At 37.0% G+C, this 18,709-nt stretch overlaps 1 protein-coding gene across 6 annotated transcripts in view; it reads right to left on the bottom strand.

Moving 5' to 3' along the window:
- Nucleotides 1–18,709, bottom strand: part of si:dkey-237h12.3 (teneurin-3) — a 117,077-nt gene that overhangs the window by 12,605 nt on the left and 85,763 nt on the right. For all 6 annotated transcript variants that reach the window (XM_051918323.1, XM_051918327.1, XM_051918326.1 and 3 more), the window contains 7 exons: nucleotides 17,573–17,692; nucleotides 12,197–12,458; nucleotides 10,946–11,213; nucleotides 9,904–10,047; nucleotides 3,234–3,483; nucleotides 1,239–1,259; nucleotides 25–257 (listed from right to left, as the gene is read on the bottom strand). In XM_051918323.1, coding sequence (XP_051774283.1) covers nucleotides 25–257; nucleotides 1,239–1,259; nucleotides 3,234–3,483; nucleotides 9,904–10,047; nucleotides 10,946–11,213; nucleotides 12,197–12,458; nucleotides 17,573–17,692 — 1,298 coding nt within the window. The remainder of the gene's footprint in view (nucleotides 1–24; nucleotides 258–1,238; nucleotides 1,260–3,233; nucleotides 3,484–9,903; nucleotides 10,048–10,945; nucleotides 11,214–12,196; nucleotides 12,459–17,572; nucleotides 17,693–18,709) is intronic.

An 18,709-nucleotide genomic window follows, 5' to 3' on the forward strand; every position in this document is an offset into this window, starting at 1 on the left:
TTTTAATGATCCTCTAACAAATACCTTTGGGTCCCGTGAGGAGAGCTTCGGTGGCTGGACCTCCATCTCCACACTGAGCTTCGTCAAAAGGCAGACAGTGATCTCCTGTTCCCGCCACCACCTCCACGTTCTGCTGAGGCTCTGAGCTGGCCAGAAGCGCCTGCGGGCTGTAGATGCGCCTGGAGTTGGTGTCGGACACATACAGCCGACCCGTCACCGGATCCGTGGTCAGGTAGTAGCGGTGAGCGGGATTGTTACTTGGGGAGAGACATATAAACAGTAGGAGTATGAGCAAAGACATTAGTCTGCTGTCAAGCTGAGGCAGTGCAACTCATAAATTATTGGTCTGACATTGCAATTGGAGATGGCAGATGAAATGAGAGACTGATTAGAATATTAATATCATTAAAGACGTTGAAAGAATCGCAGCATGTTTTTTCGCATCTATCAAAAGGGTGTGAGTTTCTGACAGATGGGAAGAAGAAAAAAGAATGTGTGAAAGGGAAGTAAATGTGATGTGACTGGAACGTATTTGCGGAGGCTGTGATGACGACTTCAAGACTGCCAGATCATTTCAATCATTCTCGTTCCCTTGCGGGGAAAGGTTCTCTGCGATGCGGTGATGATATGCATATCTTAATGACTGTCAACAACTGATGGCTTTTCAGAATGCTACGCTTATTTGCATTCATTAATTCTGCCTCCCAATCAGCCTGCTACTTTCTGAATGAGGTAGTGTGGCCCCTCCAGACATGCCATTAGTGGTTAAATGACCAGTCGAGTCGAGACTTCGTAGATGACGGTCTGGAGCTCAGTGACATTCTCCTCTGGGATCAGACAAATCTTTTCACGTTTTATCAAAAGCTGTTTTAAGGCTATTCTTGCACACTGAGCGCGCTCTATTCGATCAATGTCTTGGACTGTTTGAAAACCAATTCACACTCAAAGGCACTGGCCTGTGTAAAATCCAAATGTGAAAATGTGAAATAGTGGTACTTCTTTCAGCTAAAGGGCCCGAGTGTTGGCCACTGCATCATAATCCAAAGTCCTCTTGCATGGCTTGAGAAAATCTTTTTGGCAGTCGGAAAAAGGTGATGTGCATCTCTCATAAAATGTGCCTTGACATCCTCTGGGATTTTGATCTAAAAAAAGTTACCCATCTAAAAATTTTGTACATAATACATGCACGTCTCTCAAAACACATTAGCATTGTGTGGCTTTACTGTAATGTAACTTACCTGTGCCTGAAATCCTTATTTCTTTGGTTAGTTTGAAAAAAGAAGGGAAAGATATAGTAAGAAAATATAGTGAGACAAATTTAGGATAAAATATTATACATTTATTCTATTTACTTCACATCACCCCCTTGTCCATCTAGTTCAGGACCCCAGTGGTGACCACTGTATTTATTCTCAACAATCCAATTGAGGATACCTTTAAATTGAATCTTTAACAGTGTTATTTTAGTATTATTTATATATATAATTATAGTATTTATTTAATTAATATTGTGCATTATTTGTATTCATTATATTTTTACATTAATAATATTGTTTATAATATTTTGAGCTTATATATCTTTTGCTATTGTCAATTTTCATTTTAATTTAACTTTTAAGATTTAGTAATTTTGTAATGTGCTTTTGTCATTTTTATGGTAACTTTACAACAAGGTTCCGTTTGTTGACATTAGTTAACTACATTAACTAACATGAACTAACAATGAAAAATACTTCTAAAGCAGTTTATTAATCTTAATTAATGTTAATTTTTACATTTACTTATTCATTATTCAAATCAAAAGTTGTATATGTTAATATTATTTAATGGACCTGAGCTACCATGAACTAACAATGAATAATTGTATAATTTTTAACTAACGTTAACAAAGATTAATAAACACCACAACAAATATATTGCTGATTAGATAATGCATTAACTTATGTTAACTAATGATACCTTTGTCATATTTGTCCATAAACCACACAATGAAAAAGATGAGCAACAAAAATAGTCTTTAATAAACACAGACACAGAACTAGGGAAAATCAGGACTTAAATACATACAAGGATAATTAACGTAACCAGGAACACATGCAAACTCAATCAAAAACCATGGAGACAAACTAGCAAATTGAAAACATGCAAACAAGAACAGAACACAGTGAAAATTAAACCAAAGCTAAACATAATCATTACAACCTTATTGTAAAATGTTACCATTTTTGGTTACACTTTATTTTAAGGTGTCCATGCTACAGTGTAATTATACATTATACAAGTACTGAGTAAAAATAATTAACTACCTCTACTTACTATACGGTTAGGATTAGGGTGTGGTTTAGGGTTAGTTGCATGTAATTATGCACAATTTATAGTAATTACCATATTAACTACATGTATCAAGGACAAGGTTAAAAAAAAAGTGTTACCCTGTTCTTTTATATATATATATATATATATATAAATATATATATATATAATTTCTGTTTAGCTTTATTTTTATTTCAGTTTTAGTTTTGTAAAACTTACTTGTAGTAAGTTTTGTATTTTAACTTAAAATCACTTGTTATTTCAACATTTCTTATTTTTATTTACGTTTTCCATCTAATATTTATATTTTATTTCAGCGTTGCTTCAGTTAACGAAAACTAAAAATCTACTTTTATTAGTCTATTCTTAAATACTGAGTATTAAAAAAAAAACATGTGGTGAACAAGAGTTGATGTGTCTAATAAGGATACCAACTGACTAGTCAATATGCAAGTTCGATTTGCCAATCGGTCTTGTAGTTGGACTTTAAATTTGTGTATTAGCTTCAAAATGTTAGTGGAAGTGAATTACTGTAATACAAACAACGTCTCTGACAGAGTTTACCTGTAAAGCACAACACTCTAAACATCTCTGAATTCAACCCCTTTCAAACCACTACAGCTATTCAAAGCACTGCTTACAAATTCAAAGCATTCACCAATAACTTTCATGACAATTACTGTCGGGCTTCAAATCACCTGCTGTGAGAATTGTTGCCACTATTATGCAAAGTTTCCTTTTAGTGAGTACTATGAAGTTTTGTGAATTAAAATAGTTATGCTATCAAATGTTTTGTAAAGGGATGATCTCTAGACGCTGCCTCTCAGGATCATGTTATTTGTCACAAAATGTCTCAAGTAATCTGCAAGCTTTCCATGCTGCTGTGCTACTAAATCACACATCCGGTTGTGCTCACTCACCTGAGCTCCATGACACTGGTGACATTGCCTGACGGATAGAGGCGTCTGATGTAATTGAAGTCGCCAACGTACAGGCTGCCATCGATGCCCCATGCAAGAGCAACAGGAGCCAGCAGTTTGTTTCCCTCCGCTTGCCCATTACAGCTCGGACAGGAGATGCTTCTGCGCCTGCCATTACCCATTATGGTGCTGATAATGGGAGGAAGCTGGGAGAGGAAGACATTCTCACCATTTCCCTTATACAGAATCCCTGAGACACCAGAGAGAGTGGAAGAAAAAAAATCAATATACATTTTTTTATTTTATAAAATTTATTTATTATTATTTCATAACAAAATAAACATGTTTGCTTATTACTCTCAATTTCACCTAAATGTCTTGAAAATATTTTTAATGCATTTTTCATGAAAATTTAACTTGGTTTGATTTGTTTTATACAAACAAGCAAAGAAATGCTATTCATATCTGACTTCACAACCTCACATGCTCATATAATCTATAAGAGGGGTGGAAAAAGGGTAGGAAGTTTTTTTCTGGCTCTAATGGAAAGGCCTGAGCATATAACTCAACTAAAGATGAAAGTTCCTACCCTGGACATCACTATGAAAAGGGGGCACTTAGCACTGTGATCTTCCCGAACTTCCGTTAGAAACTCCATTAATGTGGACATTGAAGTAGCACTTTGATGAGGAAGCTCCAAAAAGAATTAAGCTGCTAAAGGCATCAGAGCAACCATAATGAACAGTTTCATTAATATGGATGATTAGACTTCAACTTTAAAAATTAATTGAGCACTTTCTGAAGAGTCTAGTTTTAAGCAGAATGGCATCTTTTTTTTTTATTTGATGTTGGTCTGTTATTTTGGTTTTGCATTATTTTTTCTTTTAGTACGACATTTAGTACACACTACACCTTGATTTGAATCATTGTCCAATAATGAGCCGAATGATAAATTTATCATATTTGCATGATATATTATTAAATGAGCTATGCTATAATTTGTGTCAGTCCACTGTTATTAAAAATGCTATTAAAGAAAATAAACGTTCTACATTTTCAAATAAAATGATCTACTTAAAATCGTCTTCACTATTTAAGCATGTAAATGCATTTGTCTCACAGTATTTCTCATTTTGGAATATTCAGCAACTGGAAAAAAAAAAACATTCAGAGGGAAGTTTGCAGTTCTTTAGGAAAAACTATGACTGATTTTGTGTTGTTTTGCGTTGTCTAACCAGAGAGAATCTGTCTCAAATGTGCAATGTCCAAAATAAATAAATAATAAAAAGCATAGTCCTCAATCCTTAGGCATTAAATGAACCAATTACAGACATTTCGATCACCTGAGAGGTGATGATCTACACAGCTGTGTGCTTTATTTTCCAGTCTCTATAGATCTCATCTTCTAAAACCTTTGATCGTTTCAATCACTTTAACACCACTTTCAGTCCAAGACTGAGTGAGGAGCTTGGGTCATTACAGATAAATATTTCAGTCCTGTGAAAATTTAACTTGTTTCTTTTTGGGGTTGGCTTCAAAGAGGAACTTCAAAGGGAAGTGCCATGCCCAGGGCCATAAATTATTCATACTGAGCAACATGTTAGACTTCCAACACTTGCTTTGGCCTATTAATCACATCAATAACACTGCAATGAACTATGCTCCAATTGGCTGGCCACCACATTTCAAGCTCAGTAACTAGCTACCTCAGTGGCTACACACCATCGCCACTGTTTTGTAATTGGTTCAGAGGCCGAGTTTCATTACAATGATAGGAGTCTGAAACTGTTCTGTTTGAAATATTTTGGCTACAGCTCTTCAACATTGTTTCTATGGGATTTTTTTTTTTTTTTTTTTTTGTGAACAAAAACAAGACAAACCTGAATATCAGAACCTGACCAGAGAGCCTTTTCTGTCTACTCTGATCATGGAAGCACAGATAATGAATAACACTGTGAGCCACTGTGGTCCACTAGTTGGTCCAGCAACTGAACTGGAATTGTTATTTTTAGCAGGTGTGATTTATCTAGCATACTTTCAGAATGATGTGCTTTAGCTCAAGTCAAATTTATTTGTATAACACTTTTCACAATACACATTGTTTCAAAGCAGGTTTATAGACTGTCATATTGTTATGTCTACAATGCCTTTTAGCAGTTTTAGGGCTGGACGATGTGGTGTTATATAACGATAGCATAAATGTTCCTCCTACTTTAGATCTTGCTATATTCTCTTTATATTGTGTAACAGATATATCAGGCCCACAGTGTCTCGGGCACACAACTGAGTGATCGAATGTGTTTTCTGCGAAATGGAAGTAGAAGAAGATATGACATTTTGATTAAACATTATGAGGTTTTTAAAACAATAAAAAAGCTTGTTAGTGAAACCTTCTGGAAAAAGCTGCATCTTCAGCTATATCCCCTTTAAAAGCAACAGCCATTAAAAACAAACAGTCAGACAGATCTTTTGCTCTTGCATCGCATCTGGTTTTGTGTATCCTGACACAAGCATTGTGTTTTTAAAATGGCATGTCAAGCTAAAAAAGTCTTTGAAGAATATGTCAAAACCACAAAATTCAGTTGTATTCTAGTTGAATAACTGTTTTTGAACAAAAGAAAGTGTCCTATGTACATTGCCCAAGAAATGTGTCCGATCAGGTTCATGTGAACCTGAAAACAGCCCAATTATACAGTCCAACAAAATTTTCAAAATATGTAGATTTGTACATCCCTAGTCGCCTTTCCCGAATGCACCGTGTCACTGAGGAGACAAATCAAGTGCATCCTGAGCCAAGTCTCATCGGGCATTCCTCTGTAGTGAGATGACTGTCACTTCAGCTGCAAACGTGGTAAACTGTCATTGGCTGATATCAGCTGTTAATTCACAGAGTGCTTAAATGACCCAAAAACCCCCTCTGCGAATCTGAACTGCATGCGAATCATGGCTAATGTCTTCCCATGTGCTGCTAAGCAGGGTGCATAGCAATTTGTTCCTGCTTGATTAGGCCCTGCCATTGATTAATTGATTGAGAAGAGGGTTGGAATGAAGACATAGTCAGAGGGGAACTTGAAAAAGCCCGGCCCAATAGAAGCTGCTGTTCTCATTCAGAGGTCTACAGTGTACCATTAAGTAAGATGAATTGGTCTGAGTGTCTGCTTTTAAGCGTGACTCAACAAAGCCACTGACCTTGACAGCAAGACAAACCAATGACACTTTTCACTTATTCAAACTCTACGATTACTGCATTGCATTGCCCTAATCTCATTATGCACTGCTCGTACTACTTATGAACCACTGCTCAAATACATGAAAGAAAATAATGACCAATTTACAAAAATTTGACTGTAAATCCTATGCCAAAACCTATTTAACAAGAACAACACGAACAATAACTCACATATTGATTTGGATAATTGACATTGTCACTTTGAAGGCATTGTAAGTGGTTGTCAGGACATTGTTATGCAGTTGCTAAGGTGTTCTTGGTAGTTTCCACTGACAAAGTCCAATACTCATGTCTCTGTGAAACTCTGGTTCCTTTGGCTCAGCTCCCTCATTCAACAAAGGTTGTTTTTCTTCCCCTTTTCATCATTCTCCAGGAACAATAAAACCAATTGCTTAGAAAAGTAATTGCACAAATGCCTTCAACAAGCCACACAATTTAAGATATCCATAGAATAAACTGTGCTGCAAGATTTGCAAGAACCACTAATTACAAGCAGCGTCACAAAATAATTACACTTAAAGTGCATGATTTTCATTAGTGTTACTCATTACCATGCAGCATGGATGTTGTAAATTGTGGCCTAATTAACTTGTGACTTTATGGCTAGACCTTTAGGTGAAAAACAGTCAATTTTTGGCCACTCTCAGCTACATGTTAATGTCTATGAGGTACAACAAACTCCATAAATGGAAATTTTATTCAATGTCATCTACAGTAATGCAATGCTTATGCTTATTGATTATTCACTGAGCAAATATGCTGATCAAATAGCAATGGGATAAATAAAACTATTTGGTAAATGTCAAGCAAACAAGCTGAATATCAAATCACTTAGGTGTTCTGCTGCATTTGAAAAGACGCTTCAGGCTAAGCAGTCTGCCATATCGGAAAAATTCTCCAAAAAGGTTAACGATTGACACCTACATTGGGTTCCAAAAATCTGAGACAACATTGAACTTTTCTGCATAAAAAGAAAATCACTGAGGATTCTCCATCATTTCTAAGTTACTAATCACATAATCAACTTAGTAACAGTGATCATGTGAACTCCTTTGTACAGATTGTCAGATGCTTCCATTAAAGCACAAGATGCTGGAGAGCATGATCAAAAGATTTTACACAAACTTGTGGAGTTCATGCTGCTTGAGTGCTGCTGTCATTAAAGCGAAATGACAAACCAAATACTATTGTATACTATTCAATACTAATGGGTAGCACTGTCGCCTCACAGCAAGAAGGTCCACAGTTTGAGCCCCAGCTGAGCCAGGAGTCCTTTCTGTGTGGAGTTTGCATGTTCTCCCAGTGTCAGCGTGTGTCAGTCAGGAAGGGCATCCAGCGTAAAACATGTGCCAAATCCAGTGTGTGTGCGGATAATTCAGATGAAAGCGAACCCTGCAAATAAGCTGGACTAACACTAGGAAAATATATATTAAATTAGAAAAATACAAAATAGAAGCATTTTTTTTTTTTTTGTCTCAGATTTTAGGACCACCATGATTAATATTTAAAAATTCAAAGAGTATGGTTGTGTTATGAGTAAAAGCTCAGCAATGGGATGTTGCTCATGCTCAAACACATACATATTTGCCCAGGCACATAGTTTGCACGGCCGCTGACTGCTGATCAGACCTGTAAGCCATAGATATGAGAGGCTCCGCATTATCAATCAGTGAGACAAATGGGACTGTCAAAGAGAAGATCTCCCTTTGGCAAATTGATTACATTTGTGACATGTTCTTCAGGACAAAATGTTTTCCCATCTCCATCACTTCTCATGCATCGCTTCTGATATACAGAAACACACTAATCGTAAAAGAAGGTAAAGGTGACATGCCCCAATGCGCAAAGCTTTCATCTAATTTATAAACCTCAGATTAACCAGGGTGAGCCAGATTTATGTCTTAAGCTCTTTTAAGAGCCATTCTTCTCAGAGTAAACCTGTAAGTCGATGACTAAGAAGATTATGAGCATGTAGATAAATATTGAGTAACCCAGTGTGAAACTCACCTAACCACAAACCTGCTATTATTTAGTTAAGAGATGAAGAAGAACAGAAGATCATGTTATGGATTTAGATTTAACAGAGCTGAGAGCTCTAGGACAGATGCTCTCTGCCTCAGTGCTTTCTATCAGAATATGCAGTTCCTGGGCTTTTTGTTCCATCGCTTTCAACTGTGTCTGTGAGGTTTTTGACAGATTTAGTTCACAAAAACAGCAAAAACAATGCAGTTAATCTTCAATTCAAAGTCTATGAACTTCACCAGCAAGCAAATAAACCTAAGCAGCATAAAAATCCCCAAATATTTAACATAAGTATGTAAAAAAAAAATTCATCTACATGCACTGAAAATAATAATAAAAAACAGCCAGAATAAAGTGACAGGATGAATCCTAGATTTGACAAAATGATTAAATGCATTATTAAATGATGATAATCAGTATTAACTATGAAATGATAAAATGGCAACACCAAAGCATTTCCATAATAATGGTCTAATCTAAAATAAAATACCGATATAAGCCACTTCTGTATCTTCAAAAATCTGCAATTGGTTTAATCTACTCTGGTGCTCGAGATGTAAAATGAGAAATAAATCCTTATTGGCAGGAACAGTGCTTAAACTAGATAAACTGTCTAGAGGTGCACAAATAAGGGTTGAGCAGACGGCCATGACCATTTGCTCAGCAGGTCGTCAGATTAAAGGGTGTGGAAATGCCCATTTGGCCTTGGGATTTAGCCAGCAATCAAAAAGAGGCTTAAATTCTTTGTTTCAGGCAAGGTACAATCAGATGGTGTCACACTAACTCTAGTGAAATAACTCCACCTGAAAAGTGCCAGTCTAATCTTGTTTTTGTTTAGGGCATCAGGATGCACCGCAAAACTGACTTCTTTCTCAAAATGCACCATTAAATTTGACTGCTGGATTCAGTTCAAACTGTGCACACATCGTCATTTACCAAGAATAAAAAGATGCCATTATCGGTGTGAATGTGGAGATTTAAGCTGACAGAATGGGTTTCCCTGTCACCCTGTTTCATTATGAAGACAAAGGAACAGGGAATGTCTGGTGGAATAATGCCACATTTCCATATTCACGCTTATGTTTTAATGGCACTTTTATTGAATTAAGCTATAAGTATGCATTCTGCGCCTGAAAACTGGATAAAGTTCATTCAGCCAAATCATGTCCTGCATAATGTTGGAGAGCACAGCTCTGACTTGGCACGCTATGTTAATGATTCCGATTTAATCTGTCATCACTGTGAGCGATTAGCCCTTTCAAACTCAGTTTTATTATGTGCAAATGAGGCAATGAACCATATTTCATGTTAAGATGAATATTTATGACAATGAGTCCAGGTAGAGGCACTGACCCCTGAGTTGGTGAGGGGACATTTCCCATGAGGTGGTTCCGATGGGGTTTAATAAGCGATTCCTACCGTTTGGCACATCCAAGATGTGATGCTTATCCAGGGTCCAGCCACCCATGTTGGAGGCCTCCAGCTCATATCCCTGCAGTGTGGCTGTCCGCTTTTCCCACAGGATCACATTCAGACATGATTCATACTCGAAGCCCACAGATACTACAGTATAGGGGGAAAAAACAGGGCAAAATGTATCTATTATCTTTAAAAGTTTTTCTCCACCTAATTTAAAGTGGGTTTCATGTTTAAATTAATCAATTAAAAAAAAATATTTTAAGCATACCTTTACATGCACATACTTAAGCATATTTAAAGCATTCGAACATTTTTAATTCTATAGGCTGCTCATTTACTGTATGTAATACTTGCACAAGTAAATGCGATATTGACAATTTACTGTTCATGCACATGGGAAACTGTTGCAGTTACTACTTCAGAGCAGTTACAACATTGTTAGGGAAGAAGTATTTCAGCAAATGGCATGATCACAATGAGTCCAGTCATAGCAACATTTTCCAAATGGACCTGTGACCTTCTGAAAGCTGGTGTTTCTCAGTGCGCTTCATTTGCAGACTAATTATACATGTAATATATAGATGGACTAGAATAAAGCAGCTGCTTATATATTTTATTTATTGCTAGAACACAACCCAGTGTCAGATTAGAAAAGATGGTTCAGATAACAATTAAGCATATGCTACAACTTTAACAAAATGAGATTGGCTTTTGAACTGTGTATTTTCAGCAACTGTGCCAGTATTAAAATGAAACCATATTATTGTCCTGAATTCTCTGTTCTAAATCCCATTAGTTTAAGGTGCGGAGAATATTAAGTTCAACCTTTTAGTCCGTATCATAATAAGTCGCCTTCACCTAATCAGTTTGGCTTGTACTCAAACACATTCATCAGTTTATAGGCAGATTCGTCTCGCCACAGAATTATCTGGGTTAAAAAAAGATTAATTGTCTCCTGGTTTAAATCAGTCCAAGTTAATAATATATTCATACACATAGGGCTTTATATAGATCTGTTTCTTCCCATTGTTCTGCTACCTACCTACAGCCTCTGCGAGTCCGTAGACTCTCTGGCTGTATGCATCAGTCTTGTCCCAGATAAAACTGTAAGAGAGCCGGGGTGAAGCTGGGAACTGCTTCTGAAACATTCTGCCCTCCACAGCCACCATGAGGTGGACCCGAGCCAAGCCGAAGGGCACGCTGGACTGGGTCAAGATGACCTTCAGAACAGGTTTGTAGGCTGAAGCACGTGAACTCAAGTAAATCAAATCTAAATCACTCCCAGGAATGGCCGTCTGCTCATGAAGAACCTGTGATTAAAAATGTGCATGAGGGAGGAAGTTAATTGCTTGTAGTGTAAATTTCCTTTATTAGCATTTTTATTAAAATTATTTGTAACAAAATGCACAGCTTCGCAAATTCATTAAACACTAGGAATTCATTCTTCTCTTATTCGGGAGTGGATATACACTACCGTTCAAAGGTTTGGGGACGGTAAGATTCATTTAAAATAAATGCTGTTCTTTTGTACTTTCTATTCGTCAAGCTTCATTCAGCTTCCCCAAAAATATTAAACAGCACAACCGTTGTAAACATTGATAATCAGAAATGTTTCTTGAGCACTAAATCACCATATAACAATGATTTCTGAATGACCATGTAATACTAAAGACTTAAGTAATGGCTGCTGACAATTCAGATTTGTAATCACATCAATAAATTACATTTTTAAAAATGTATATTTTCCCAAAAATTTTACACCGGAAGTGTAAGATGCACCAAAAGATTAAAGATGCTCCATACACATTCAGATTGAGGATTTTTAACTGGTTAAAGAGACAACCAAAGCAATTTTCAAGCAGCATCATATGAACATCTTCAGAATGAGTTATCTAAAATAATAATTTACCATGAATTTACACACACTCACACACACACACACACACACACACACAAAGTCTGATTTCTGCTGACTTCCACTTATAGCCTTAAAAGTGACTTATGTTACAAGCATGAAATGTAAATTATTTTTGTCACAGGAACATGATATAGTACGCCACTGTCATAATTAATTCAGAAGCAAGATCTGCGTGATGGTGTTAAGAATGTCTGATTTTCCTGACCGTATAATATGTTCTGTATGTAAAAAATCACCTGGTTCTCTCATATTTTGTAGTGTCATTAAATCATACAGCTTAGATGGGCTTAAGGCACAAAGCCAAAATTTATTTTGATTTCCTGGAAAATGAACCAAGACCCATTTTACTCCCAGATGTGATGCAGTATGAGTCACCTGTGTCTCAGGAATGATGGGGCTGGCCTCGGGGCTGGAGCGGTAAAAGGTGGAGAGTGGTGACGCAGTGATTCGGGGCAAGGGTCTGTCAAGGCCACTAAATTCACAGGTTGGCGTGTCTCTTTCCTCTTTTCTCATCACCAGCGTGTCCATCACATGGAAAACTCTCCATGACAACCACACAGTGCGATACACAGCGGAGTACGGAGCACGCACGAAACGTAACGTCAATGCTTTCCCTCCATTCACCAATAAATCAAACCTACAGTTGGGTAAAAACACAATTTTCACAACAGAGCTCATGTATGATAGACAATTACGTAACAGTGCTATAGTGGTATGATGGTATTTAAAAAATAAAACAGTCCAAAAATACAGTATTCCAATGGTACATGCCATTATTATCATGGTGCCATGTCCAAATAACCAAGGCAATATAATACATGGTACTACTATGTTGTATATATGAGAAATGTATCAAAAGCAGCTTAAGTTATTTAATATTGCAAAAAGCTTGGTGTTAGCAAAAATGTTTTTCAAAGAAATGTGTATGTTTATTCAGCACAGACTCATTAAATTGTTCAAAAGTGACAGTAAAGACATTTATAATGTTACAAAAGCTTTTCATATCAAATAAATGCCATTCTTGTAAACTTTCTATTCATCAAAGAATCCTAAAAAAATTAAGTAGCACAACCGCTTTCCACATTGATAATATTAAGAATGATTTCTGAAGGATCATGTGACACTGAAGACTGAAGAAAACTTTTAAATTGTGGTAATATTTCACAATATAACAGTTTTTAGTGTTTTTCATCAAATAAATGCAGTCTTAGTGAGCTTAATTCCAGATTCAGACTACACAGTATTTTTGTCTGTTACAATAGTCACTGTGTCAGATTTTTGTCATGTCGTGGACAAAAAACATGTCAGGCTACACATTGCTTCCCGACCAATTATTGCTTTAACGATGTGGGTGATGTCATTGAGAAGGCAGAACTATTGGCTGACAGGTGCTGTGAGCGCAAACAAACCCGTTGTGACAGATCGAAAAAAAATTAAACATGCTAGTCTTTCTGTTGTGACATCGTGAAGCATCGCAGATGCAGCATCGACAGGTCGTCCACTATGACACACTATATGAGATAAAATGATCGAATCTTGTGTCCCGACACCCATTGTTGTTTACGAATCCCCATGACACTCTATGTCAAACAGATTGTGCCAAAATTAAGCTAAAATCGTGTACTCTGAACTGGGCATAAGAGAACTCTTTCACAATCATGAAAAAAGAAAAAGTCATACCAACCCCAAACTTTTAAACAATAGTGTATATTTTAATAACGTTTCACCATTTAAATGAGTTTGAGATACAATTCGTGCCAGAAACTCAAATTGTTTGTGTGGGGGCAGAGGGCATATGAAGGCTAAGTGTGATTTGTAATTTCCTGTTATTACACTGACAAGCACATGGGTTCTCTCCAGATTACATGGTTTGTTAGCTTCATCACAGCGCTTGATATCTTCCACATTCCATATCCTCTGCTAGAAATGTATCCGATTCAAACGTCCAATGAAAATAACAGCTAAATGACATGCACTTCAATGTCTTTTATCAGTAGTTCACTGGCACACTTAAAATGTTCTATTAGTTGATGAGGGAAAGGGGTAGAAATGTGATGTAACTTTTTACATTTCAGGGATTTGGATGAGAGATCTGGAGGTCGCAGTTAGCGCAGGACCTATTTTAATTAGCGTGGTGTAACAAGGAGGTAGGCGCAGATTTGGAAATGAAGGGGCGTCTCTTTGAAGTCGTGCTCTATATGAGCTGCTGTTTCCCCTGCCCGGAAGGGGAGAGATGAACGCTGCGGTGACTTTATGCACATTCATACAAACATACACATCCTTGAAGTGTCACTGCCTTGAAATTCTCCCTAACTGCTCATGTCCCTTTTTTTAATCTGGGCATGGTTGGGCCACTGTTCCAGACCATCGGCCTTTAAAGCTGTTTCTTTCCCTCTGTTTCCCCTTGGACACGCTTGCTAACCAAGAGCAGACACCAGCACTGAACAAGCATGATTATCTGAAGCCCATTCCCCTGTGTGCAGGTTTTTAGGAGGGATCTGGATATATCAGATAATCCCCAACATCTGCCTTTCTTCTTTAGAGATGTAGATCCATCCCTTGAGGATTTTTTTTTCTTTCATTAAACTCTATTGAAGAGAAAATAAAGTTTTTAATGCATTATGGTCATGCCTCAGTTAAAGCGATACGGTCGCCACACATACACATGCATACTCCCACACATGTGACCCCCGCGTAGAAGACTCACATTAACTGCTGATCTGTGTGATTCTTGATAATGATGGATAATGACTAAAGGGATTATTATAAAGCTACAAGAAGGTCAGATCAGCACAGAACTTAAAGTTAAACTCTGCTGACTGCATTAATGTTGTATAACTAGAGTTAAAATGGGGCTTGAAAGTGAAAATTTTCATCTTTTTAATGTGCGTGCAGATCAGTTTTTTGTTTAATCGATTTAACTCAGTCTTAAATTACCAACTGATTCATCTAGTGAAAATCATAATTTGTCAGACTCAAAATCAAGCAACTGTTTTATGTACTTATGTTTCATGATTAAAACAGTATCACTACTGCCAGACTGTTTAATGTGTAATTTGTTTTGTTTGTAATAAGTGTTCATTTTAAGAACAATTATTACTTATATTGCATAATAAGTTTAAATTATGGTGAATTATAATATTCATTCTGCTAACTATAAGTATAATTACATGTCATATATAACTACGTCAACTTATTCTATTAATCCGAACACTAACACCAAACCCTAACCCAGTGGCTGGCAATAGGTGGTCCAAAATCTGGCCCACGCCCGCAGCCAGATTATTTTGATAGTGGCATTCTTCTTTGTATGCCCTATTTTCGCTGTCAACTTTCCTCTTTAGACTCTTTGATAGTGCCATTTTCTCTCACCAGGTAGCTTAAGTGTTAACATCACTCTGCACATGATGTAATAGCGTACCTCCAGCACGCATACAATTAAAAAAATGGAGTTTAGTATGTGAGGATACCAAGGAATAATTCTGAGTGTAAAAGTAGGCTACGTCGAATAATTATTACAATAAGTTAGGCTCCATTGTGTAACAAGTAAATTAAAATGATACTCATTTATTATTCACAATATGGAAATAAAACATAGCTCATCATGACTCAAACATGCCATTAATGGGCTTATTCAAGTCCTCTTTTATTTTTATTTTTTTGTTATTTTTATCCATTCCGCATCCCCCATGTGTTTTAGCAAGGCGGTCTATGTTGCAAGTTGGTGAATTAAGATACTTGCCAGGTCACTACTCTGCTTTATAAATTTATCCAGTGTAAAACCCTGACACCGCCACACAGATGTGTCTTTTTGTTAATGACTGTCCTACTACAGGATTTAACACAGATTAACAGCTCACTACCAGTTACAAAAGACACTGTAACAGTCTGTCACAGGCAATTTTAGTTGCATTTTTCATCAATTAGCCTAATTTCTTAAATTATCCTTTGACTATGGATAGTCAAACATTTTTTTGGGCCCGATTCCAAACTTAATTGCTGACCCCTGCCCTAACCTAACTGTCTACTAACAGTCTACTAGGGCTCGTTCACACAGAACGCGTGTTTGCATCTAAAAACTCAAGATGCAGTGCTCAGGTTTTAAAAAAAGCGCAGCACAGAACGCGAGGGTCTCGAGACGTGCTTTTCCAGACGTGATGCAATAGCTGCAATAACGGAAATAACAGAAATAGGCAAACAGCAGAATAGATAGATACTATTTTTGACATGGAAAAAAGGAAAATAATTGCTGGCTCCTCTGCCATGTTGCCTTCAAATAAAACAGTTGCCATGCCAACTTGCTACTGTAAACAGAAGCTCGCAACGCTTGCCCCGCCTCTGAGTTCTTCTGATTGGTCCACTGTTTTGGAACTAACATTGATGAGCGGAGCTGCGTGTAAAAGTTGAAATTCTCCCTGAAATCAAAGGTATGAATATGTTAGCCTTAAGGAAATGAATAAGCAGGTATGTTCCAAAACAATGACAAAATTCGCATTTAGGAGATATAAGCGTTCAAAACGTACAGTCAGTTCCGCTAAAATAGATCACGGATTTTCATGACATCACCGCGGACTTCAACTTCTAATCAAATCTTCTAATCAAATGCTCACTAGAATCTGAAGTCCCGCCCCTCCTACACTATAAACAGACACTGAAGCTGCATCTGAAATCGGTCATTTGTTCACACATGTACTAGTTTCTATATGGTGAATGGCACATAGTGCACTATATAGAGGATAGGGAACAATTCAGACAGTGTAAATTATGCTTTCCATTGATGGAAATGAAGTCCGTTTTCACGTTAGTGTCACGTGAACCGTCGCTGTGCGAACACAGTCTACGTGCGAGTCGGCACAGACCACAAAATGTTCGGACACATTTGAATTCTACAAACAATGCTATATTTTAAAGCAATATATGGAGAAGAAAAGGTTAGAGATTATGAGGAAAATTGGGTTTTACGAGCTCAACGGCTCTGGCAGAGCTGTAATCTAGGCAAAATGCTATTGGCTATTTTGAAAAAAAGGGGAGGAGCTTCTAGATATATCCCACCTTCTCTTCCTGTTTCACCTGGAAACTACGTCAACACAGTGAATAATGCTGCGCATTCCAAGGCCCTTCAGTGGGCCTTTAACTTGACACAGCGTCTTAAAAATGTGGCGCTCATGTGCGAGGCGCTGCAAAAGACACGAGACGTAAGCGTAACTGTCATACACGTCTGTCTAGCGTGTGTGTACATAGAAAAACAATGGAAAAGTAGCACATTGGAATAGAAAAACGTGTTCTGTTTGAACGGCCCCTAAGGAGTGTTAGTTGACATATAGTTGCAAAGTTACTTATAGTTAGTAGAATGTCTAAAGTGGACCATCAATATGAAGTTTAATCTAAATGATTTATTATATAAAATATTAAATGATACATAGAAAAAACTGCACAAATATTATATATAAAAAAATATATTACAATGTGATATTTAAATTCAAACTTTCTGGGTCGTAAAATGAGATTAGGTCAAGTTGTAATGGATTGCCTGCAAGTGACAGGAACATTGACATGGGGGTGAGAATGTGCCTGTCTGTGATGATTTGACTTAACTTGACTTGTGTGGGAAGCGGCGAGATGTAAATAGGAATTTGCATAAAACTATGCAAAATGGTTTCTCACTGACTATCTTAAGGATAGGTATTAGCATAATTATGTGTGTATACGTTTGTGCTTGTCTGTGTCTAAGTAAAACATATTTGTACGTACATGCCGTCCTGTCTGGTGATGGTATAACCCTGCTGGGGGTAATGCAGAAGGGACACATTCACCCCAATCAGTGGAGTGCCGTCACTGGTCACCACCTGTCCGCGCACAATGGACACCAGGCTGTAAAATAAACACAAACACACATCCAAAAACAGGTAAATGTGGTTCTGAATGAAAGCAAAGGTAGTTTAACCATCACATTGATTTTTAAGGTCAGCAGACTGCTTATTAAAAAAACAATAAGCAGCATTACATTTTATATAATTTATAACATTTTAAGATTTTATACATAAAATATCTAGATCAACTATGAAATGACTCAATCCACTGCACCTGACCTTCCTCTGCCGTTCTGTTTTGATAATCTTAACAGATGTAATTACAGCACAAATTATTTTACCGAGCACCATTTAGTGTCTGACCTGCAATCTTGCATCTTTAGACTAATTGCGCGATAATTTTTCAATGTGCGAACAAAAGGAACCTCAGGGCAGATGGGCGGGATGAAAAGTTTCCTCATCAAGGCATAATCAAAAGCTTCATCAACTAAATATTCTAAAGAGATTCTAACAAGTTTTTCTTGAGTGGTCCTATTCTAAGGCAGTGAAGACAAACAGCATATGTTCATATTGTTAACTTTGCCTGAAAAACACCAAAGGGCATGGAATATATTTGCTCAAGAGTCCAAATTGAAGAGGTGCAAAGGTGAGGCGCTCAATTTTTTCACTGGAAAAAGTAATCATTTCTTAAAGTACAAGGTATGTTAGCTTTTTGTACAAATCATACCAATGGCGAATGGCTTTTCTATCTGCAATATAAAAGCAGCAGAAATTAGATAGGATAACATGGGAGTCTTCAAAAGGGAAACTGAAGTTCTGAATTCCTATCAAAAAGAAAAACCCTATTGTTTATTCCTTATGAGTGTGAGAGGCTTGCTCTATTTTCCCATGCTGTTAGATCTACAACCCCAAAACGTTACAAAAACCACTTTAAGACTGTGGGAAATATTGTGCAACACATCAAACGGCATCACAATTACTTGCATAGCCAGAAGGACTTTCTATGCATATACATTTTAATATGTTATAACATTGATAAATAAAACATTAAATAGAGGCATTATTGGGATAAAAAGCC

The sequence above is a fragment of the Ctenopharyngodon idella genome, chromosome 14 (assembly GCF_019924925.1).
Source record: "Ctenopharyngodon idella isolate HZGC_01 chromosome 14, HZGC01, whole genome shotgun sequence".
In the NCBI taxonomy this organism is placed as follows: domain Eukaryota; kingdom Metazoa; phylum Chordata; class Actinopteri; order Cypriniformes; family Xenocyprididae; genus Ctenopharyngodon; species Ctenopharyngodon idella.